We start from the raw sequence: 22,796 nt of genomic DNA, 5'->3' as shown, positions 1-22,796 counted from the left end.
TAGGGACTGTTTAGGAACATATCAGCATCTACCTCATGCATTTACTTCAAGAAGTAGGGCAGATACTTTTTAAAGTGTTGAATGAATCCCATCCATTTTTAAGTTAGGTGCATTAGACAGACTTTAACTGTTCCCAAACGGCCCTTCGACCTCTCATTGGCTATCATCAACATCCTTCTTCCTTCTTATTCAACCTCCCTTTCTTTCCCTTGATCCTTATAAAATCAACGAACCTCCCTCTGTTATCTCTTTCTTCTCTGCGTTTACTTTCTGTTTAAGCAACAGTACTTCTTTGTGAATCATTTGACAGGAAATGGAGGTCTGTGGATCTCAAGAGTACATGCAAGCGTTAGAAGAAGAACTCAAAAAAATCATGCTCTTCCAGAAGGAGCTCCCTCTCTCTCTGCAACTTGTCACCGATGGTTCGCTCACTTTGATCTCATTTTGCCTTTAATTTTGTGGGATTTCAACTCTTCTCTACATTCTGATTTAGCAAAAGTCTTTGCTCGTTCATGTACATGCAGAGCAGAGCATGTTGGGCTCTTTTGTCTTCCAAAATTGTCCAGCTTTCTAATCTTTGCTTCCCCTTTGTTGGGTAGCCATTGATACATGCAGACGACGAATGGCAACAGAGAGGACGGGCAGCGGATCTGAATCTGTAGAAACATCTTCTGAAGGAGGGCCTTTTCTGGAAGAGTTCATCCCCATCAGGAGAGGTTCAGACTCCCCACAGGAGCAAGACGACAAGGAAGCTGATAAACCAGATGGGTCTCATCACAAGGACAAGAAGGCTGACTGGTTAAGATCTGTTCAACTGTGGAGTCTGCAAAAGGCTGAAGCTTCACCAGATGAGGTATTTCCTTTTATTATTTTGTATTTTTAGTCTAGCTTTTATTAGAAACTTACCATGACATAAAGGATTTCAAAGAAACATAGGCATCCGTTGCTCCAAAACCAGAATGAAGAGCTCTTCACTGGAAATAATGTGGAATTTGCAAGCAGCATCTTTCATAGGCATCCTCAACTGACAAAACTTGAGCTCTTTAAGATCTGATATGGTCCGAGAGAAGAAAAAAGAAAAAGAAATGGTCCCTTAATATTCTTCCTTTTCTTGCAATCATCATCTCTTCAACTCTGCAATTGTGTCGTTGTCGAGGAAACCATGGCGCCTCCATAGTGGGCAAATCATCTTTCAACTTAGTTGGCCTTTCTTTTAATTTTATCCTGGGTTGGAAAAACGTTTATTCTTCTAGATAAGAATTTAAAAGTCACTTTCACTTTTCCTCTGGTTTCTCTTCCTTCACAAGAATTGACATGAGCAGTGAAACATATAACCTTTTCGCATGCAATGAAGAACCTCCATCAAGTTTTCGGGGTCTTATTTTTATATATAGTCCTTCATCTCTAGAAACTCACTCACTAAAGCCGTAGCTTTTACTTTTGACAAGATAAAGCCACCTTTGGAACACGAACATAAACAGAAACTGACGCATCAAACAATATGAACCACATAAATAGTTCTTGTCGCCTTTGTCAAATGTGATTAGTTCAAGCGTACTGATAATTGTGCATTGAAAATTCAACGAATGCTAAAGTTGTAAATCTCAACCTCTCTCCACCTACAGTACCACAATGAACATACTATTATTCTGAAACAAAACGTTTGATAGTTTAAATTCATTTATGAAGGTTGTCGATTCGATTGAGAAACGATCGAATTCTTCCACCAAGAAGAGGGATGCTTCCGTTTCTTCTTGCAAAGAAAAGGGAGCTCCATCTGGTATTGCTGCTGCGATGGCTGATCATGGCGGAGCCTTCGATGCGGCGAGATCCGTGACGAAGAGTGTTGACAAAGAAGGGCAACTGCAGAAGAAGGCGAGGAGGAGTTGGTCACCGGAGTTACACCGCCGGTTCCTTCATGCTCTTCAACAACTCGGTGGCTCACATGGTTGCTTACCTTCACCAACTGATCCCTTTCACTTTGTTTTCTTCCTTTGCCTTCCTTTTAGATGTGAATTTAAACCTGAGTTTTTGTGACAGCAGCAACGCCGAAGCACATAAAGCAGTTAATGAAGGTCGATGGTCTCACCAACGATGAAATCAAGAGCCATTTACAGGTCTAGACCTTCTCTCTCTCTCTCTCTAGAATTAATACAGAAACAATCACATGCGAGATTTCCATGAATTTTTTGGGGTTCATGGTGGTCAGTTTGATATTAAACAATAAGAAATTTGATGTGGTGAACCGTCCGAGACATGTGATCTCGTCTATGAATTAATCCATCCAATCAGGAAACGAAAAGTCTTCTTAAATAGGGGATGGTTGAAACCATGGAATTTTTTAACATATAAAACTATTGGGAGACTCTGCAGGATAATGTTATTAATACATGTGCCTGGTTGTAGTGGTTGGTCAAGGAGGTCCTTGGATCTGAGATTGTCAACCTTTTTTTTTTTAGTTTGATTCATTCAACGTGTAGCTCGGATTGATGACACTTCAGGGACAAACAACGGCTTTCCAGCCAATTGACAAAGCGACATTAATTAGGCCAGGAATGCCGACGGGTCGGGTTTGAAATAAACCATAATTGGGGAGTATCTGCTCTAGTAGACATGAAAAATCCATACACTGAATCTGAAACTGCCATCTAAATTACAGAATCACAGTGGTGTTAGCAATATCGTGAGCTTGGTTTCAATAATCAGATGGGCAGTGAGTAACCACATTAAAGAGAACAGTTGTTGGGGAGTATGTAAAAGACTGCCATGGCTAAGCAACCTTATAGAGGGAGAAAGCGAGAATTCTTTCTCTGAAGATTTAAAACTGTATTGACTACTGTTCCATTAACAGAAATACCGTTTGCACACGAGACGGGTGGCGAGCCCATCTTCTCCGATCAGCAACTCTCAGCCAACACAGATTGTTGTGGTGGGCGGGATTTGGTCTGTACCGGAGCTCGCAGCAGCAGCAGCAGCAGCAGCAGCATCTTGTGTCCAAACACCAGAAGCTGCAGTGGCTACGATCTACACACCTATGGCGGCATCATCAACAACAGCACCAGCAACTCCGGCGCGGCCATGGTTTCCCAAGACGAAGAAATGATCATTATCAGCAGTGTTCCTCAAATCTTACGTACAAGGAAATTGACAGAAAGGTTGGTGAAGGAAATATTGGGAATGGAAGAAGAGATATTTTGAGCCTTGGGAGAGTCCCCTTTCCGAACTGTCAGCTCCCATGTTTTGATCGCAAATATCAGATATACAGAGTTTGATGCTGCTTACAAACAAATATGTGGAGTAACAGTGGCGCTGTGTTTTATTTTAATTTTCTGTAACTAACATCAGCACATGCCACATTTTACCTCTAGAGATAGTGCAATAAAGCAAAGTCCTTATAAGATAACTTAACCAAGTCCACATTTGGCTTTTTTCACGTGAATGTGACCCACTTTCCCCTTTCTCTTCTTAAGGGGAGCTACTATGTTAAGATTTGTGAAAAATGTTGACTTTAACTATATATATACACCCTGAGGGATGGTAGCATACTGAGGGATAAGGTGGTCCGGCTCTCTTAAGGACTCAGGTTCAAGTATTAGAGTGGTCATTGTCACGTTCCAGTATACTTTATTTTTGGACCATAAAAAGTCCTGAAACATATTATATAAAAACCCAGGGAAAGGGGCCGGTGGCCTCTTTTAGGGCTGATGGAACGAACCACTCTCGGCTGAAAACCACAAGTAGGTTAAGAGGAAAACTATGTGCTTCTTTAATTAAATAATTTCACCATTTAATGCTTTAGAAGTTGGAACAAGCTAGGAGCTAGTGGGTCATCATCATCTAAAATCTTGTTAATTAATAAAAGTTAATCTGTCAGATGTTCTATAGATGTAGAGCCCCCGCTGATGAGGCAATGTACTTGCCAAACAAATTAAAAGTATAGGTGTAAGGATGCTATACATTCGTCATAATATCCCAAAACAAACAGCGAAGATAAATTCCATGGCTGCCATGTGATTGAACAGTAACGAAATACAAAATTAGTTGAAATGCTATTCATCCATGGGTCTGCTATACGAAGTAGTACTTGCCAAATTAATGCTTAATTTAGACAATTACTTAAAAACATGTCTTTGAACCTAGCTAGCTGCTTCGACTCACTGGGTTTATTCTTTCCTTGTCTAAGAGTCGATATTGAACCTAGCTAGCTGCTTCGACTCACTGGGTTTATTCTTTCCTTGTCTAAGAGTCGATATTTCCCAATCTAATTCTGGCTCGGTTCCAGCTTCACACTGCTTCCTCGAATCCCAAGGTCTATATATGCTAATGTATTAATATTTATTAAAAGGTTTAGCCCCCTTCCCCAAGGCATTGGTGCAACAGTTTGGATTGAGGGTAGGCGGCCAATCTCCATTTAGAGTGTTAGGAACATCAACAACATGTATAAAAATGAGGTCACTAATGCAGAAATTGAAATGCAGCAGATGCAGCACCGCGAGGCAGGTAAAATAAGTTCTATGGGTGGAAAAGCCTCAACTCTCTGCCGGGTGGTCAGTCTTCCCTTCCCCTATTTGGCATTGATTAGAGTATTGTTTTGCTCCCTAGGCTGCTTAGTGATGACAACAGCAGGGTTTAAGGGTGACAAGTTCATAGGTAGATTTAAAAAAAAAAAAAATTGAGAATTGCATAATCTTTTGTGTGTGGGATTGGCTGGAGATGTGTTTAAAGGGAGAGATTGAATATTAGAGATGCTAAGGGCCTTGGCCTTTGGCCACCATGCAGACCACCACTGACCTTTTTCTAAGAATGCAAGGTGCATGATCCCTGCGTTGGATGATTTTGTTTACCTTGATTCTGGTTCTGCACTGCACATTTTATTTTCTCCACTTTTATTTTATTTCATTTACGCGAACGGGTGAAAATGTCGTAAGATCTTATTCCCAGTGGCCAAAAAAATCTAAAACTGAGGTAGGCAGATCCCTACGGCTACTAACATGTTGCCGAATCAAAAACCTACAAGTACACATTCATCCATTAATTTATTAAGGTCAATGAGGCTCGCTTTCTTTTGTGATTCAAAGAAACTGCATCCGGATTTGAGAGACTTTATTCTTGTTCCTAACATAAAACCCCAACCCGGATTGAGAGACTTTATTCTTGTTCCTAACATAAAACCCCAAAGCTAATACCGCCATCCTTGAGGATTATACTTCTTTCTCAAGCGCAGATGCTCATAGTACTGGCGGCCTCTTGTCAGCCGCCAGCAGAACTAGCTATGCCAATTAGCTCATTGTTGTCAATGGAGCTAAGCCTGAGCATTGGGGTTGGGCCGTTAACGGTTACTTGGTAGTCGGCCCAACTAAGGCTCGGGCCCGAAAAAAAGGGCACCAACCGGGCTGATAATATTGGGCCGGTTTAGGTGGGCTCAATAAATTTTTTTTTAATATTTATATTATTAATTTTTATATATAATTATAATATTTTATTACTATTAATTATATTTATATATTATTTTATATTCAAAAATATATTTTTTAATTTAATCACGTCGGGCCAAACCAAGCTTGGGTTTTAATTCTCCGGCGGAGCCTGGGTTTTGGGTGTCCCGGCTTAAATGGAGCCTTGGGGTCAAGTACAGCCTTTTGGAAAACAAGCTGCAGGAAACTAATATTTTGCCTGATCTCAACAATATATAGCTCATGGTATTTCGTAGCATGGTTTTAGCTTTCATGATCCCAATGTATGATTATCTATAAAGATCTTGGCCTTTTCTGACGGGTAAAACCATCGCAAAAAAGGTAGTATTGGTCGAGAAAAGCTTTTGGGATGGGAGATCAAAGCCGACGCAAGAAGGTTCACTGACCTTTTCTAGAAGAGTTGGACCCGGTTCGTTCTGGATCATGATGAAGCAATTGGACCATACTTTTGGATTGTTTAATTTGGACCAAAGCATCGCATTTGTTTTATTACAATATTAACCGACTTGTAAGAACATTCTAGCTACACTCTTAAATTACTCGACGATTTTTTCTAGCACGCAATCCTGCTAGCATCAATGCTATGGAAGAATAATCGCTTTGTAACGTGCTCATTATGAGGTGATTAGCCACTTTATGTCTTTAAAATGGTTTTTAAATTGCTAGGTTGCATTGACCGCAACCTCGGAAAGAATCTCAAGTTGAAATTCAAGTTGGATTTTGAATTTCAATTTTTGTTTTGCTTTTAAAAAGTGAAAGCATAGGTTCTTGTAAGAATATGTTGGCATATTCCGCGATCCCTTCTTAGTTTAAGTCCAACAACAAAAGGCAAAGCCATTGGTTCCAGTAGTTAATTATTCAATTTCTTAGTTTTGTGCATATATTACAGCGTCCTGAATAAACGGCTAAAATTGGTATCATGTATGTTGATGCCTCCTGCAAGTTGTGCATGACCGGTCATGGTCAAGAACTCTTTTTCTTCCTTTCTTCTTAAAATTATTAATATTTATGAAGCAAGTGATTAACTAATTAAGGCAGGTTTTATTAAATAACCAAAATTCTGGATCTCGTAATCGGCAATTAACAAAAATTTTTAGATACCACTTGTGGAGTTAAACTTATATGAGGCAGACATTTTTCTGCTCACAGCACCTTCCGGCAACGGTTGTAGTAGACCATTTGCCTCTTGACCTTTCCTTCGACTGAGTTGTTTTTTAGTAGGCTGTTCAACAGAAAAGATAACTCTTTCTAAGACCCTTGTTGATATGTCTGAGTTTCTTAACATTGTCATAACTTCCTGTCCTAGTTTGGAAATCTTAACTCCATTCTCTTTTGAGTTACACAATATGCGCAATTCGATAGGCTTAATATGCTTTTTAAGATCGACTAATCAAGGGTGGAGCCAGAAAATTTTTATGGGAAGGTCGAATTATAGTTTCAAAATTTTGACAGAACTAAAATATCATTTTTCAAAATTTTTATATAGAAAAATTTAAAAAAAAATTTACGGAGGACTAGGCCCCGGCGGACCTCCCTTGGATCCCTGTGACTAACCCATGTACAAGTGTTACTCACATGGAACCTTTCCCCTCTTTAACCTTTAAAACTAAACCATATTTAATCAATTCATCCTGAAATATTATTATAAAGTTACATAATTAATAATAGATTCTTAATAGGTTTCTCATTGTACCAGCGACAATTTGTGCCAAAATGCAAATGTAAAGTCGCTTTCTCAAATTTAAATAACTGGAGAGATGCTAGTTAGTTCTAGAATGTGACATTCTTTTCTGCCTTTCTCCCTTTAGAAAGCGCGGGAAGATTAAAATATCTACCTTATTTATTTTATTGGTTCCTACATATCTGTGGTCCAAAAAAAAGAACGGTTCTGAATAGGTTCGGCAGATATATATTTTGCTTTTCGTTTGAATGAATAATAAAATGGGAGTTGCAAATAATATAAAATAAATCAAATTCAAGCATAGACATATAATATTAAATGGTAATAGCTATTGTTTGGACAACTTAAACAATTTATTGGTTTCTTGTTCTCTTAGTTGCTCATTGTTGAGCTCTTATTAATTAAATAGAAAGATATAAATAGTTGTTTCAATATTTATCAAGATTTATTTACCATATATATATAGTGACCCTAGCTATCCAAGGTCACCCAACTCAATCATGAGGGTTATCTGATTCATCCGTTAGATGGTTAAAAGAAAAATAAAAAGAAATATGTGTGAATCAATACTAGATGACAAAAATGTTCGTCATCTTTTTTTTTTCTTGATTTTTTGTCAACTATCTATCATGATGAATCAGACGACCTTTGTAAGTAAGTTAAATAAGTCTGGATTTAATTTAGTCAATACAGACACTCAGACGACCTTTGTAAGTAAGTTAAATAAGTCTGGATTTAATTTAGTCAATACAGACACAAATATATATATATATATAGTGGAAAGAATCATATTGGATTTAGATATTTTCACATGTTGAAGGGCCCATTATATTTCGTAGTCCTTGAGGGCCAATTTTTTTTTTCTTTTTCTTTATTTTGTTAACCTAATTTGATGAGTAGATCCGTAGATGTTGAAACAAACGTATGCATACTTGCTTATTACTATTTAATAAGTTCCACTTTAATGCTACCTTTTGACTGATATTTCCAAAAAGATAATCAGGTTCGATGTATAAGAAAAGAAACATTACAGGCCACGGAGAATATTTCATCTCCAAAACATACTTCAGTTGTTAAAACTAGCTGAAGTTAAATCTAAATTAACAACAGTGAAAAATTGCTAAGCTACCATTGTTTCAATGGTGGAAAGGCAGAACATGCATGCGTTTTCAGGTGCAGCGTTGGTGCATCGTGCATAATTTCGCACTCTCAAAGGGTAAGTGTCATGTATATGTGCTTGTGTACAGTGCACAAGTTTATTCATATAATTAACTTCGCTTAACTAGCTGGATCAAGGAACTAAATAGGCAAATCTTAACAGTGGGATTCCTTTAGTTTACTGGGTGAGCAGGGTTTCCCATCACCCAGTAGAAGGCTGAAGTGTCCATCCAACCTTTTATTCCTGTAAGGTATATAACTTGCTTTTGGTGCTTCGGAGTGCCATCTTGACGATGCTTCAGCTTGCACGTCGATGGCCTCCTTTAAATACATATAAGGCTCACATACTGTAAAATAAATCAGCAACCTAAACCAACTACATAATTAAGATGTGGTTGCTCATGCTTGGTCAATGTAATGCTACTCTCAAGCCATTTTTAACAGTAGGTGATCAATCAGTGGTACGCTCCAATTAGCCAATCAAACAAAAAGAAATTAGAAGCTATAAACCCTTTTTTTTTTAATGCAAGATAAACTTACATATTTGTCCATATAAGTTACATAACTAGAGTTAGGTGGCTCAATGCCACTAAGCCTAGCCAAAAAAATTAGGTTGTGGTCTTGCCAATTCCATTCAGCTTCTAAATTTTACAACACCGAAGGGAAGTTTTCTGGCCAATTCCAAGAGCAACAGCAATACCGCACTCACTACGACCACAAAGCCACCAGCAGCAGCGTCGCCGCCGCGGCCACCACCCTTATCTCCTGGCCAATGAAGCATGCATGCGTGTGACGTGAGGTGCAGCAGCGAGTTGGCGTGGGAGGGGAATGGCGTGGACTGCAATATCGGGAAATATTTTTCTTCCGGATTCCTTCGGTACGCGACGGCTCGACCTCGAGCTCTCCCTAGTCCCTCCCCTGTACATGGGCCCATCGCCATGACTGACGACCAATCTTGCGTCATTATCTCTCTCTCTCTCTCTCTTTCTCTCTCTCTCTCTCTCTCTCTCTCTCTCTTTTAATAGAGGTACAGGGGAGAATAAAGAGAGACAGGAAGAAGAAGGTTTATTCCTATATTCCCATATTGCCAACGACGACTTACTGTTCATATCTTCACGTCCTTGCCTGCCTCTCTTTGCATCTCTCTATCTCTTCCTTTGAGTGGTGGCAGCGCTAGAACGGTGATTATTCGTCTTTAATTCATTTATGCTATATCTGTGCATTTTTCTTTGGGCAATTGATTTCTTGGTGGATGATTTGAGAGAAAATGAAGGTCCACAGACGCCATCAGTACATGCAGGCTCTAGAAGAAGAACTCAACAAAATCAAGGTCTTCCAAAGCGAGCTTCCTCTATCTATGCACCTTGTCAACCAAGGTTCTTTCTCTCCCCCTCCCACACGCTGCATGTGTATCTGTGCTTTCCCTTTCTCTTTTATCATTCTTCTGTCTCGATACGGGAGGGGCAGATCGAAAATCTACTTTAGTTCAGTGTGTAATTGCTTTGAAGGATTGTGAGTTTTGACAGGTTCGTGTTCATTCATATTAACGACCATGCTAAAATTTTCTTCTCTATCATGGTGGAAGTTTTACAGCTTTTGATCTGCTTTTCTCTCTGTTGGACAGCCATTGATGCTTGCCGGAGACAAATAGCGATAGAGACTACGGGCTATCAGTCTGAATCGGAGGAAACAACTTGCGAAGGAGCTCCTCTACTCGAAGAATTCATACCCATCAGGAGGAATTCAGATGACAATCAGGAGCAGGATCATCGTAAGGAAGAAGATAAATCGGAAGCGAGTCATGACAGAGGCAATAAGCCGGACTGGTTAAGATCTGCTCAACTATGGAATCAGGACCCGGAAACTTCACCAACAGAGGTACTTAATATTCGTTCGATTTCTATGTTTATGTAGTTCCTTTATTTGCGGTTATAATAAACATATACTAGCCTTTCTGCAATAGTAAAGTTCACGGCCATGACTCCATGAGAAATTTTTTTAGGTTCACAGTTGAAGGCCACAATATGAACAGGATTTCTCTCTTTCCCTCTCTCCCTTTTTCTCAATCTACGTATGAGTTTCAGAAGGCCTTCAAGAGTTTTGGTCCAACAAGTAAATAGTAACCGAAAAATCCAGTGGCTTAGTTCTTGGAGAACACTTTCCGTTTGATTTCTCCACTGAAATAACAACAAGGACAGAAAGATCTTCATCTCAGTTATAGATAGTCCGTTTACAGTTCATCATTCTAAGCTGGCGCCCGTGCTCCTTAATTTTCCAAACTGAGAAAAAAGAAATGCAGGAAAGATACAGGCTACATCTGCTCTGTGCTACGCTTGTTGAAGTCCTACAATGTTTATTTCCATCATAATCCCAAAAATTCAAAAGCCCCAAAAGGGAATCTGTTTCGTCGTTCCAAGATCTCAACTGTGGAAGAAAACACATTTGAAATCTAGTCTTTGAAAATTGCTGAAATGTGAAAGGTACTGAAGCCAATCGCGTACAGTTCACCAAGCAAAGATGTCCTTTTCCTTTTCCGTTCCTCTCATCGTAATTTTATCTTCACCACATGAAAAGGTTAATGACGTCAAAGAGACTTTGATTTCTTTGTTACTCTCAAGTTTAACTGAAACCTGTATTCCTTTCCTCTTTATCCAAAAGAAAAAAAAAAGGATCATGAACCTGCAATGGCATTCGCACGTGAATCCTAAAGACTAATACGTGTAGGAGTTTGTCCCAAGCACATAATGATTTAAAATTGCCGAATGATCGAGATGATTGGGACCAAGCAAGATACTGACTGTCTTCCTCTCTTTTTCTTTCGTATGAAGGCTGTGGATTCGAGCAGAAAATCGTCAAGTTCAGAGACGAAGAGGGATGCTTCTTCTAGTCCTTGCCGCAGAGGAAAGAGAGCTTTGCCTGCTACTGCTGCTCTTTCTGATCCCTCGGCCTCTGCGGCGGCAGAAGGCCATGACAAAGAAGGGAACCTGCAGAAAAAGGCAAGGAGGTGCTGGTCACCGGAGTTGCACCGCCGGTTCCTTCATGCTCTCCAACAACTCGGTGGCTCCCATGGTTCGTTTACCAATTACCATCACCTGCTCTTTCATTTTCCTCGTTTTTTCTTACTTTCTTCCCTTTTTCTATGTCGATATGTTAAATGTGTTAACACCAAGCTTGAATTTTTACAACAGCTGCTACACCAAAGCACATAAAAGAGTTAATGAAGGTCGATGGTCTCACCAACGACGAAATCAAGAGCCATTTACAGGTCTCTCTCTCTCTCTCCCCCCATATATATATATATAATAAAAGAAGAAGCAACGTGCACGATTCTCGTGGAGCTTCCTTTATGGCGCCCATGGATCGAACTCATTTTTATAATACTAAAGAAAAAAGTGATGCGGTGAACCGTTCGAGAGATGTGATCCCGTCTACGTGTCTACCAGAAGCAGAATGTATACAAAAATGTTTCAAAAGATTGATGGTTGAAGCTCTTGAATATTTTACATATAAACATCGCAGTGAGTAACAGCAGGATAATGTTATTAATTCATGTGGTCTGTTCCATGATGCGGTCAAGATGGTCCTTGCAGCTAACAATGTCAACCAAATTCTTTATTGGGAAATCCCATTTTTTTACAGCAGTACTCCTTTCTTGAATTTTGAGAAGATAAGGACACAGCATAAAAGTAACCAGGGTTAATGAATGAGTTAGTTAGGGATAAAAGCAAGTGATAATTTTGCCATTTTGACTCTTGGAAGTTTAAATAATTGGTTTTTCATAATTGGTTTTTCATGCTGATACAATGTTTCTTATAGTTCCTTTTCAAGAGAGCCCTTATTTTCTCATTTATATCCAAGCATTTTGACATGTGAATTTTTTTCCTAATGTAAAGTTGACCATTTTCATTTAATATGCTTAAGCCTTACTGGTTGAGAATGACAGTAACTTGCTCCCTACCTAACACAGTTTGAAAATTGAAACCGACGGGTTTACTTTGCTACGGAGTTGAAGCCTGGTGTACTTTTCAATGGGCAGAAAATTTTCAAAGGCATTTACCATGGGATGCCTGCTAATGTACTGTCAATAATGGAGAAGTTTCTCCTTAGCCTAGTTAAAAAAAAAAAAAAATCAAAGAACAGTAGTAAGTTAGAAGTTATGACCATAAATGGAACAGGACATGGAATTACTGCCTTCTTTCTTAATTTGCGACTGTATATATTGTAACATCTTCGTTGTGGTAGAGAAAGAAGAGTTTTTGAACTGCCATTCAGTATAATTGGTGTTTAATTTTATTAAATTATTGACCACTTACTGTATTAACAGAAATATCGTCTGCACACAAGGCAATCAAGTCTATCTACACCAGTGAGCACCTCTCAGCCATCTCAGTTTGTTCTGGTGGGAGGAATCTGGGTTGCACCACAATACACAGCAGCAACATCTTGTGGCAGAGCACCTGAAGTTTCAGCTGCCACAATCTACACACAAGTGGAAGCAACAGTAACATCACCATCAGTTGCATCAACAACACGTTCAGCGGCTCAAACGAAGAAGGCAAATGCGAGCTCACAGCAGAAGTCTCCTCTTGGAGCGTTGCCATCAGGTAGAAATGGCAGCAAGAAATTGCAGAGACCTATTGAACACCAAAGTTCCCCATCCACTTCCTCTTCCCATACTACAAGCTTCCTTGCTTTATGAAGTACAGGGATAGAAGCAGTGCACATTTGATATGTACTTGTAAGCTCTTGTAATGAACACGTAATCAGATTCTACTGATCCGGAATTCGAGATTTTGGTTTGTTAGACTGACGAAATTAGACCAGGATTCGTCTTCCCAATTTATGTAGTTGGATCTCAACAATTTATATCCTAATAGAGATGGTGAAACAAAGCAAAATTTTGGATACCAATGGGCTTGATCCCGTATGGCCTAACTCAAAACCTGTAACTGAAGCAGTGTTTCTGTGCTTGTACATGAATGCCAAAGTCCCTTTCTGTTCATCTTCAAGTTCTGACTTTGGTTCTTTTGTACTGTCTTTAATACTGATCATCACTTATATATCGTTCAACTTCAGTTCGGTCTCTGTAGTTGGTGGTCCGGTGCACTATTATTATTGACTACAGTTTGGATAATTAATGAGAGTTACGACATAACTCAAGGTAGATGATGAAATGCTCAACAGTTAGGTGCATTAGATCATGTCTTACACACAACAGTAAAAAGCAACTTTCATGCCATTCATGCGCTATGGGTACAGAGCAAACACGTTTCCAACCAACAACACGGTGAAAATCTGGTGATAATTTGGAACTTTAAGTTTTTCATAGAACGCTGCAGAATATCTTAAAGGTAATTGACTTAGTTCTGGTCTTTGTTTTTGTCTAAACTTATGCTTCAAGTCTTTCTTTTTCTTGAATAAAATCATAGTTTCTCAAACCATCAAACTAGTGTTAATTCGCTTTTGATTCTTCTTTTAACGAACTGAACCTATTTCACTCAAAATATTTTTTTTTTGTTAAAAAAAACTATGTATATCAGATATTCATCAAATTGCTTTGATCATCTTGCTAATTATTAAAAATATCCCTCTCACGTGCACATGTTGGGCTGCAAACCCCAGGAAGCAAACAGGTTAGAGGTCAGTTCAGAGTTGGATTCGGTACAATAGAAAATGATTAAATCTTAAAAACAAATCCCAACTATTTTCAACACCCATATTGGCTTGAACACAGAGAGAGAGAGAGAGAGGGTCATTTAAGAGACAGAGAGTTACTGGGATCCACTTGCTGTTGTGGGGAGGGTGGTGATGGGATCATGGAGCTGATGTGGGCAGAGGTATATCCATTGGTAGGCAAAGGAGATGCCAGTCCCTCCTGGGCACGCCCAATCAGAGAGAGAGCAGGTCTTTCATGCTCTGTTCTTAATGTATAGAAATTATTTGGCCTTTTCAACTTGTAATAATAGACGAGAAGAAAGAGCAAGCAACTGTACATTTCTTTTTTCCTGCCTACCACTTTCTGTAGGACAGCTGGTCCTTTTCTCCACGTTCAACTGTATAAAATTTGTTCTTTTTCTGCTACAGCAAAAAAGAATTTCATACTATTAACTTTAGCTTCATTTCAGTAGGTAAAGCCCTCAGAGTCTTCGTTTTCATTAGAAGGTATGCCCCTGATTTAACTTCTACAAACTCAAAGTCTCGGTGTCTTTTCCACTTAGTGACGCATAGACATTACTCCTGCTAGAAAGGTGAAACCAGTGTGGGCACAATTTTCACTTTGGTAGCAAGAGCCCTACTTCTATGTTTCCTTCTTCATGATAACCTTGCTGCGCCACGGATCTCTTGCCTTCTGCAGTTGACCCTGCAAGTGACGCGTTCCTATTTGCCGATAAGAAAGGCCAGAGGGACCTTAAGATGTGAAGAAGGCCTTTGTAGCGCAGAAAAGGAGCTGGAAAGAACAAATTGATCAAGCCAATTCTGCAGATAAGCGAACGCATGCTGAAAACACAGATGAAAAATTAATTTTCTGGAGAGTATGACAAGCTTGGAGAAAGAGATACACTACCAGATATCATAAAGGTTTGCTTCTCTCAGCTTTGGATACTTCCGAGAACAAGGAAAATGACAGAGAAGATTGAAGCTTCTTTTATCAAGTTATTGATCTTCAAACATCGTATGGTGGTCTTGCCAGCCATCAAAATAGATCATCGATTAGAAGGCAGTAGAAGCCGTAGCTCTAGGTTACATAGGTACAGGTTGCGGGTGTAGATACGGTTATTGTTTAAAAAAAAAAAGAATTAAGTGCTGGTGCAGTGAAGATATATATAAATATAATATATATAAAATTTATTATATAGTTAATTAACTGTTTAATAGCTTTATTTATATATATTTACATTTTAGTCATTATGAACATTAAGGCTAGTTTAGCCAAATGTACATCTAAAATGGTCAGTTTGGGCCTCGTTTCACTGACCACAGTGGATTGGAGCGGCACCAACATGCTATCAAAGTGTGAACTATGCACCAGCATGCAACTCGTGTCAATGCGCGTGCGGCAGCTGTTTAGGAGCAACCCATGTGACATAGCCCTAAATATTCTAGACTTAATCTACTGCAGTGGTTAAGCAACTTCAGAAATTCAAGGTCTTTGTACACACCAATAAGATCCTGCGACTCTGTTGCCAATAAACTTGATAATATTGCTTATAACCTGTCTATCCGAACAGTGGTTTCTTCATACAATAGGCAGAGAAAAGGAACAGAAAACAAAGAATTGTATAGCTAATTCTCCAAAACCCTGTTATTTGATCCATCCTTTGCGATCTATATGTCTGAATGAATCGACATCAGGTAACTTTCTAGTTTATACATCCAGTAATAAGGACTACAGATACAGATCTAACAGCCTTGTCAGTTGTACTCATTGACGGTACACAAACAAGGAAAGTACTAGTGGCCTTCCTAAGTTTTTGAATAAAGGCATCCGTCAGTTTGATCTCTGCACAATAAACATTTATAGATGCTGATGCTGATCTCTAAAATAGAATTTGAAGCCTGCCGTTGAAGAATTTCAGATTCAGAGATGATAGTGGTAAGCTTCTAAGGCCCCTTGTTCTTCACTGAGATGGTTCTATTTCAGCCAAAATGGCTAATTACAAATGACCAAACACTATGATCTATATATGTACATAGACAAATAGATTGAGAATCAGAGAGAATCTGTAGGTATTTTCAACAAGTTCCAATTTGGCACAAGAAGCCCAGGCTCACCTTTTTTCTTGTCTCCAGGGTAGGGTGTGAGATTGCATCGGGGCTGAGACAATGCACTTTTTGTAACAACTCGACCCACTTGTCGGCTCAGGCCCTTGGTTCGGCGAATTTCAACCCGCCTCCTAATAGTTTCGGCTCCAACCCCAAAAAGATTAGGAACTAGAACAACAATCTATTTAATAACCTCATTTAAAAATCCTTGAAGATCCCTTAGAATCTTTAATGTAAGACTAAATTTTGAAGGTGTTGTATACCTTCAACTTGTTGTTGTGTCCTACCCTGAGCACTTTCACGGTGCTAGTCCGACCAGCTATGTCATGCCCCCAATCAGTGGTTGTTTTGAAGTTTGCTGGACTTTTTTTTTTCCAATACTTATTTTTGAACTGATTGCAATATGGACAACTGGTACTAGTTATTATAGTTTTATTTCTTTTACAAACATTTGAACTGCTTTCAGATTATAGATGTGGGATGAACTAAAGTAAAATTCGCAATTGATGACGGGTTGTCCGTCACTTGTTCCAGATTCCGGTAATTGATTATTTCGTTTTATGAAATTTTACTAGTCTCAAATCAAGAATATGTCAACCAAACTGGATTCGGATTTTTCTCTAAAATCATAGAAAACGTTTTCGCCATTTTGAGAAATGCATGCGCATTGGGCAAATAAATAAATAAACAAATTGACAAGAAAAGGGTCCCACTACCTTATCCAGGAAAGGCAGAGAAGAATAAGGCTGTTGGCTCCTTGTGGAGACAAAATTTGCTGTGTTTGTTGGGTTCAAGAAATTTGAGTGATGCCCATCTTTTCTCCAACTAAATTCCTAATACCCTTTTCCTTTCTTCTTTTATAATAATGAGAAGTATTGAAGGAGAAGCCAAGCCATTAGCCATTCGTTTTCAATTAATCATTCAATATAAGACATAACGGGTGCTTTTCCTACTAGGAAACAAGTCCATCGAACCCATTACATCGTATAATTGAAAAACAAGCTTCCCTATCATTGGGCATGTCCACCATATCAACAAACACAAAGTATCAGGTTCATTATATAATTTCAATAAACATGTTTTTATAACTTGAACCATTTGTTGGTTCAGATTAGTTAAAAGGTAAATTTTCATTTTCTGTTTTAATCTATAATTTAAGAAATGTTTTTATGACATGGAAGCTCGAAAATGAAGGAATTTCCTAATTAAATTAAAGACGGCCAGTAGGAATGATAATTTGAGGCCTCTCCCTTCTCTCCCTTACACGCATAGACAGAACAGGTGGTAAAATTATTTACCGAAAGGTACGGTGTTAGTTGGCAGAAGGTGAGCCATGGACTTGATATGTGGCCCTCGTCTCCTCTCCCCGCTTCTGATGGCCGACGTTCTCTTTCCTTTCACTTTTTTCCTCGGCGCACACACTCTCTCTCTCCCTCTGGCCTCTCTGATTCTCCCACATTATCCATCCGAGGTCATACTTTTATTTAGGGCTAGCTCCCATTCTTTACCTTCCTCTTCCGCCCACAATCACTTGGATTGTTCGACAGCCTCCCCTGGGCAAGCATATCTCGATATTTTGCAGGTACCCACTTCATAGCTCCCGTTGTTCTGGCAGGCCCTGTTGGTTGTTGGGCTCTTCTCTGTGTTTGTGATTGTTGGCTGCCCTTTTTTTTCATATTATAGAGAAATTGAAAACGATAAAGGTTAATTGATGCTCTTGCCGGTGAATGAAATTGTCGTTCTTGCTCGCCCAGTATAAATTTGGTGGGAGAAATATAAAATCGAGCGGTCATGGAACTTTCTTAAATTAACGGTCTAGATGGTTGCTGAATGTCTGGTTATGATGTTGGGTATATCTTTTGGTTATTTATGATCGTTTGGAGATTTTGAGTGATGTTTACGGTGCATGGTCTCTCCACTGATTTCGTCAATAGATACGTATTGGTTAAAAAAAAAAAATCTAACATGTTGGTGTTTGTGTATGTTGAGTTACAATCGCTTCTAAATTCTTGCAATCTCATTGGTGCGTCCGATGAGGCTTCTCAGTTTATGTAATCTTTTTCACTGATTGATGTTACAGTAGTCGTCACCAATACCTCAGTTGCTGATGGCCACTGACATCTTGCATCTTGCTGATCCTTGTGGCATATTTTGCTCTGTGACCAATTCACCGCACAAAAATGGAGCCTACCATTCAAACCAGAAACTTGAGTTCAGAAGGCTTAGCACATGCCACTCCTTTGGTGCAAGACTGAGAATCTCCCATGAAAAAGTAATTCAAAGTTCTTCCTTCGGTCAAAATATCAAAGTATCTTGTGGACCCTCAAGGGTTCATGAGACGGAAGCCTGTGAACGTCGAGGTTGCAGGTTTGGAATATTGTCTTTGTCAAATCTATCTGATAATCAACTTTGATGGATAATATTTCAAGTGCTATTTAACATATGAAAATTCTATGTTTACAACAGTTCCCAAAATAGAGATGGGGAAGGAGAGCTCATAGAGTCTTTATTTGTTGATGATTCTGGACGGCGTCATGACAGTTCAAGTAATGTAAGCAAAGGCCTAGCAGAAGCTTGTAAATTTGCCTGCAATGATGCTAAATATGTAAATGAAAGAGCTCGTAATGACATAGTCTTACTCTCACGGTATGTTGCATGCTAATTCATTCTACTGTTTATTACTAAATGCTTTTCTTTTTTTTTCAAGCAAATTCAGTGTCTGTATCTTAAACAGTTCTTAAGATGGCATTGCAGTTGTGACGCATGGTAGTTGTAGTAGTATAAAGGGAAAGCATGTTTAACGATGCTATGCAGTTTAGATTCTTAGAATTATGGCTAAGAATGCGTTTTGCTTTAGTAATTGCAGTACGTCGATCAAGCTGAAACCTAATGCTAAAATAGCATCATTTTAAAAGTTTTCAGAATCATAAAATGCACATACTTTTTGTCTGTATGTGTGTTCATATCTTCATGCATGTGTTTGTGCTGTATATGTCTGCATGTGTTATTACATATATGTTCACTGTCAGTCATCTTTACCATTGGTTTATATGAAATGGGGAGACCATTTATGAGTTAACTGAGATGATCTTCAGGGGAATAACAAGGCTGAACAACCGTGCACGTCAAGATGTTGCAATTCTTGGTTTGGGCTTCCTGAAACTTGATGGTAAGTCCTGATAACTAGTATGTTCAATTAATTGCATGTTAGTTTTTGTCCGTGACTAGAATGAATACCGTGATTTCGACCATGCTCTTTTTGGGGTGTTCTTTTTGAAGTTTGATCATAACATCATGCAGCTCGAGCACGGGAGGATACTGAGAAGATTGATCACGGTATGAAAATAAAAGCTGCTCGCCTGCAGCATATGGCTAAAGTAAGATAGATACAAACGTAAAGTTAAATTCTTGGTTAAGTCTGTTTTGGGTGTTCATATTTTGGTATGTTTGGTTAACCTTCAAAAAATTAACATTGTATTATTTGACTTTACTAAATTAGACTTTTAAAGATGAAGCCCAAACTAAATTGAAAAAGGCTGCAGATCGGCATTGGAGTGATGGTGCACTGGAGGTTATATTTCTGTCCCTGTGTTATTTTTTATTAGGCTTAGCAGTTTACTTGAGCTGAAACTCTGTTATTGAAACATTTGGAAATCTTAGGCTCCACTTTATGTTGGTTAACATCTTATGATTTGGTTTACTATGACAAATTTTTTGCAAGATGCATGCATTGTGCTATATTGTAGATTTAAACTTGGTTAACTTTGTGCGTTATGAAATAACTTGTGTAAGGTGAAACTGTTGTCTTTACCGTTCTGCTCAATGGCATGTTAAGGAACTCAAATTCTTGTTTGTAGTTGGAAGAAATTTGGTTTTCTGTTGTTTTGCCAATTTTAATGCAGTATGCCAGTAAATTATTTTTTTACTTTTAAAAGCAAAGGTTGAATTATGAGCAGAATGAAGGAACAATCTTTCCTTCATCCTGTCTCTGTTGCAAAGAGGTCTAAATTTCTGGTAGTCTCAACTCAAGAACATATTATGGTCTAACTGATAATTTGGTTAGGTCCATGCACTGAAGATCTAAACCTTGAAGAAAGACATGGATGGTCAAAAATTATCTAAGATAAGCATTGCTGCACGAGTGCAAAAAAGTTCTGTAGTCTGTGCAGTGTACAAAAGGACAAGAGAAATCTTGAGTTGCGTAGGTCCAGTAAAGAAGGATGCCAGCAACTACTGCTAAGCCATAGATGAAGACAACGGGTGAAGCAAGCTTGGAACTTGTAAGACTTCGGGTATTATTGATAAAACAAGAGCAGAAAGGTATTTGGATGTGAGTGGGTATTTGAGGTCAAACACAAGACTAATGTGGCTATCCAAAGATTAAAAGAATGGACTGTACAAAAACTACATGTTCCAGTCTATGGGTTTGATTTTATGATATAACTTTCAGATCAATCATTACAATGAATATCATGATGTTTGGCCGTTTTTTGAACGTATTATTAACATTTTTTCTTTTTACAACTTGCAAGGCTGATTTGCGGCGAGCTGATTTTGTTGTTAAGAGACGTGCAATGGAAGATGCTTTTATGGCACTGCAGGTAACATATTTATTTTTTTGGTGGAAGAAAAAATGCTCTATCCCTCATTATCATCCAGAAGCCATTTTCTGGACGTAATACTCCTGCAGTTAAATTATTCTTCCTGTCTGGCGCATGATAAGGATATTTTAATAGTTTTCGTCTCTAAGCAAGACATCTGCAAGGCCTTGCGTGTGCCATATCATGTTCTTAAATTTCATAAAACAAGCACATTTATCCAGCATTCCATATCCACAAAGGAATTCAAAAAAATAATGTAAGTTTTTGGTTCAAGAAGTTTAATGATGGTGGTTGAAGTTTTTGTATTCTTGAATTTTTTTTCTTGTTTCTCAAGTAATTTTTGTTATATTTGCAGTTTGTCAAGAACATTCATGACATGATGGTGAACAAAATGTACCAGTTGTAAGCATCTACTTTTTCCCAGTTTAATCATTTAAGTTGGAGCCACTGTATCTAAAAACATGAGATATATCTTTTCTAGTCCAAGAAAAGATGGAGTCTTTGAACAGGACAAGGATGATCTTAGGGGACATATCATGCTTGAGAAGAACGGCAAGACTATGGACTTCCTCTCTGGAGAAATATCTTCTGATCGTATAGCTGCTATACAGGTTTCAAGTTTACCAATTACCACTTTAACTTTTCCACCTACATGGCCTGGATGGCATTGGAAAAAACATATTCATTTTCTTCCAAATGGGTCTTCACAGGAAGCTTATTTGAGCATGGCAACTGCACTATCTGAAGCCGATGGAATTGACTACACTGATCCAGAGGAGGTCTGCGACCAGTATCACATAATAAAGAAGCTTTTAAGATGAGTTCTTGATATTTTTAAAATAATAATTTTTTCTTTTCCGTTTATTGACTGCAGCTAGAATTGCTAGTGGCAACTCTAATAGATCTTGATGCAATGGATGGGAAAAGTAGTGTTTCTTTATTGGCCGAATGCTCTAGTTCTCCTGATGTTGGTACCAGGTTTGTAACTTGTATTGCCTTTCACGTGATTTTCCTTTTCATCTTTTTATGTTAAATTTGTTCACACTGATTCAGAATATCAAACGGTTATATTAGTATTGGCTTGTTGCTCATGCTTAACTTGGCTCTGTGTTGCAGGCAGGCTCTGGCGAATGCCTTGGCAGCAGCACCGTCTATGTGGACTCTTGGCAATGCAGGCATGGGGGCCTTGCAGGTACTGTTTTTTAATATTTCTAGTAGACTGCATCAATATTTCAGTCTCTGACTCAAGTCTTGTACATGATTAATTCCCTACTGATTGAACCATGTTCTTAAAGTAAGATTAATTTATTTTGTGGATGTGTTCACGTCTATCTAAGCAGAGGCTGGCACAAGATAGCAACCCTGCTGTCGCAGCAGCTGCAACCAACGCCATCAATGAGCTTAAAAGACAGTGGGAAATAAAAGAGGGCGACAGTTGGGTATTTACCATGAGTAAGGATCTCACAGACATGGAAAGCGTGGAAGATGTTGAGTCTGGTGAGCAGCGAGAAGGTCAATAAGAAACATCTGAACATGTCTTGGAATTGAGAAGTATACTGATTGAGAAAATAATGGGTGTCTCCTTGAAGGCAAAATTGATTTCCTTCCCCGAAATCTTTGGAGGGTAGCAGACCTGGGGCCATCTTTTGCGCTACCATATGAAGGGATCCGAGAAGGTGTATTATATGGACGCTGAGTTCCTGGTAGGTCACTATAGTACCCTGAAGCTAACTAGAAGAGGAAAAGACAAGCTAATGTTGTACTCTGATGAAGTTGAGCTGGAAAATTGGTGTAGGAACCCATCAAATACTAGGGAAGTCTGAAAGAATAAGATTGGTGTCCTCCCTGAAATATATTATCCTAAAAGCTGGGGGAGAGCCTGGTAAATTTAACACAGGATCTTATCATGTACTTCGTTACTGCAATTCTTGAATACAAGGTTGATTTGGAAGGTATACAAAGATCCTGTGGAATGTTTATTATGTTTTGTCAGCACAAATATTGTTCTCTTTCCGAGTTACAGTAAGCACATCGATGGTTCTTTTTTGTCTAGTCAGACTAACTTATTGAAGTGATGTCAATTTCTTGAGAAGGCGAGTGCAGAAACAAAATTCCTGA

The 22,796-nt window shown here is 38.7% G+C and overlaps 2 protein-coding genes across 3 annotated transcripts; both read left to right on the top strand.

Moving 5' to 3' along the window:
• Window positions 1-313: 313 nt before the first annotated feature.
• Window positions 314-13,233, top strand: LOC116263624 (transcription factor HHO2-like). The gene is made up of 10 exons (XM_031643359.2): window positions 314-422; window positions 600-853; window positions 1,690-1,948; window positions 2,044-2,117; window positions 2,852-3,098; window positions 9,576-9,689; window positions 9,938-10,191; window positions 11,142-11,382; window positions 11,502-11,578; window positions 12,638-13,233. Exons 1-10 carry the CDS (start codon window positions 314-316, stop codon window positions 13,010-13,012), a joined length of 2,004 nt encoding a protein of 667 aa, XP_031499219.2. The 3' UTR covers window positions 13,013-13,233.
• Window positions 13,234-17,416: 4,183 nt separating this feature from the next.
• On the top strand, window positions 17,417-22,728 carry LOC116264830 (senescence-associated protein AAF, chlorolplastic). Of its 2 annotated transcripts, none has more exons than XM_031645243.2 (13): window positions 17,417-17,659; window positions 18,161-18,444; window positions 18,544-18,723; window positions 19,173-19,246; window positions 19,378-19,454; window positions 19,577-19,648; window positions 20,610-20,678; window positions 21,034-21,080; window positions 21,160-21,289; window positions 21,389-21,457; window positions 21,553-21,656; window positions 21,795-21,870; window positions 22,019-22,728. In XM_031645243.2, the coding sequence occupies exons 1-13, from the start codon at window positions 17,453-17,455 to the stop codon at window positions 22,196-22,198; spliced, it is 1,569 nt and encodes a 522-aa protein (XP_031501103.1). In that variant the 5' UTR covers window positions 17,417-17,452; the 3' UTR covers window positions 22,199-22,728. The 2 variants fall into 2 exon arrangements, with proteins under 2 accessions (XP_031501103.1, XP_031501104.1); XM_031645244.2 differs by having other exon boundaries at window positions 17,518-17,659; window positions 18,158-18,444.
• Window positions 22,729-22,796: the final 68 nt, after the last annotated feature.

This window comes from Nymphaea colorata, chromosome 11, assembly GCF_008831285.2.
Source record: "Nymphaea colorata isolate Beijing-Zhang1983 chromosome 11, ASM883128v2, whole genome shotgun sequence".
In the NCBI taxonomy this organism is placed as follows: Eukaryota; Viridiplantae; Streptophyta; class Magnoliopsida; order Nymphaeales; family Nymphaeaceae; genus Nymphaea; species Nymphaea colorata.
Note: the sequence above shows the minus strand (reverse complement) of the source record. Positions and strands in the feature narration are given on the sequence as shown.

Bases quoted from the DNA above. Each gene is read 5' to 3' on its own strand.
- LOC116263624 (XM_031643359.2), top strand. From the start codon at position 314: ATGGAGGTCTGTGGATCTCAAGAGTACATGCAAGCGTTAGAAGAAGAA. The intron at 423-599 runs GTTCGCTCACTT...TTTGTTGGGTAG, and splicing joins TCTGCAACTTGTCACCGATG to CCATTGATACATGCAGACGA. The intron at 9,690-9,937 runs GTTCTTTCTCTC...TCTGTTGGACAG, and splicing joins TATGCACCTTGTCAACCAAG to CCATTGATGCTTGCCGGAGA.
- LOC116264830 (XM_031645243.2), top strand. From the start codon at position 17,453: ATGGCCGACGTTCTCTTTCCTTTCACTTTTTTCCTCGGCGCACACACT. The intron at 20,679-21,033 runs GTAACATATTTA...TTATATTTGCAG, and splicing joins ATGCTTTTATGGCACTGCAG to TTTGTCAAGAACATTCATGA. The intron at 21,871-22,018 runs GTACTGTTTTTT...CTATCTAAGCAG, and splicing joins CAGGCATGGGGGCCTTGCAG to AGGCTGGCACAAGATAGCAA.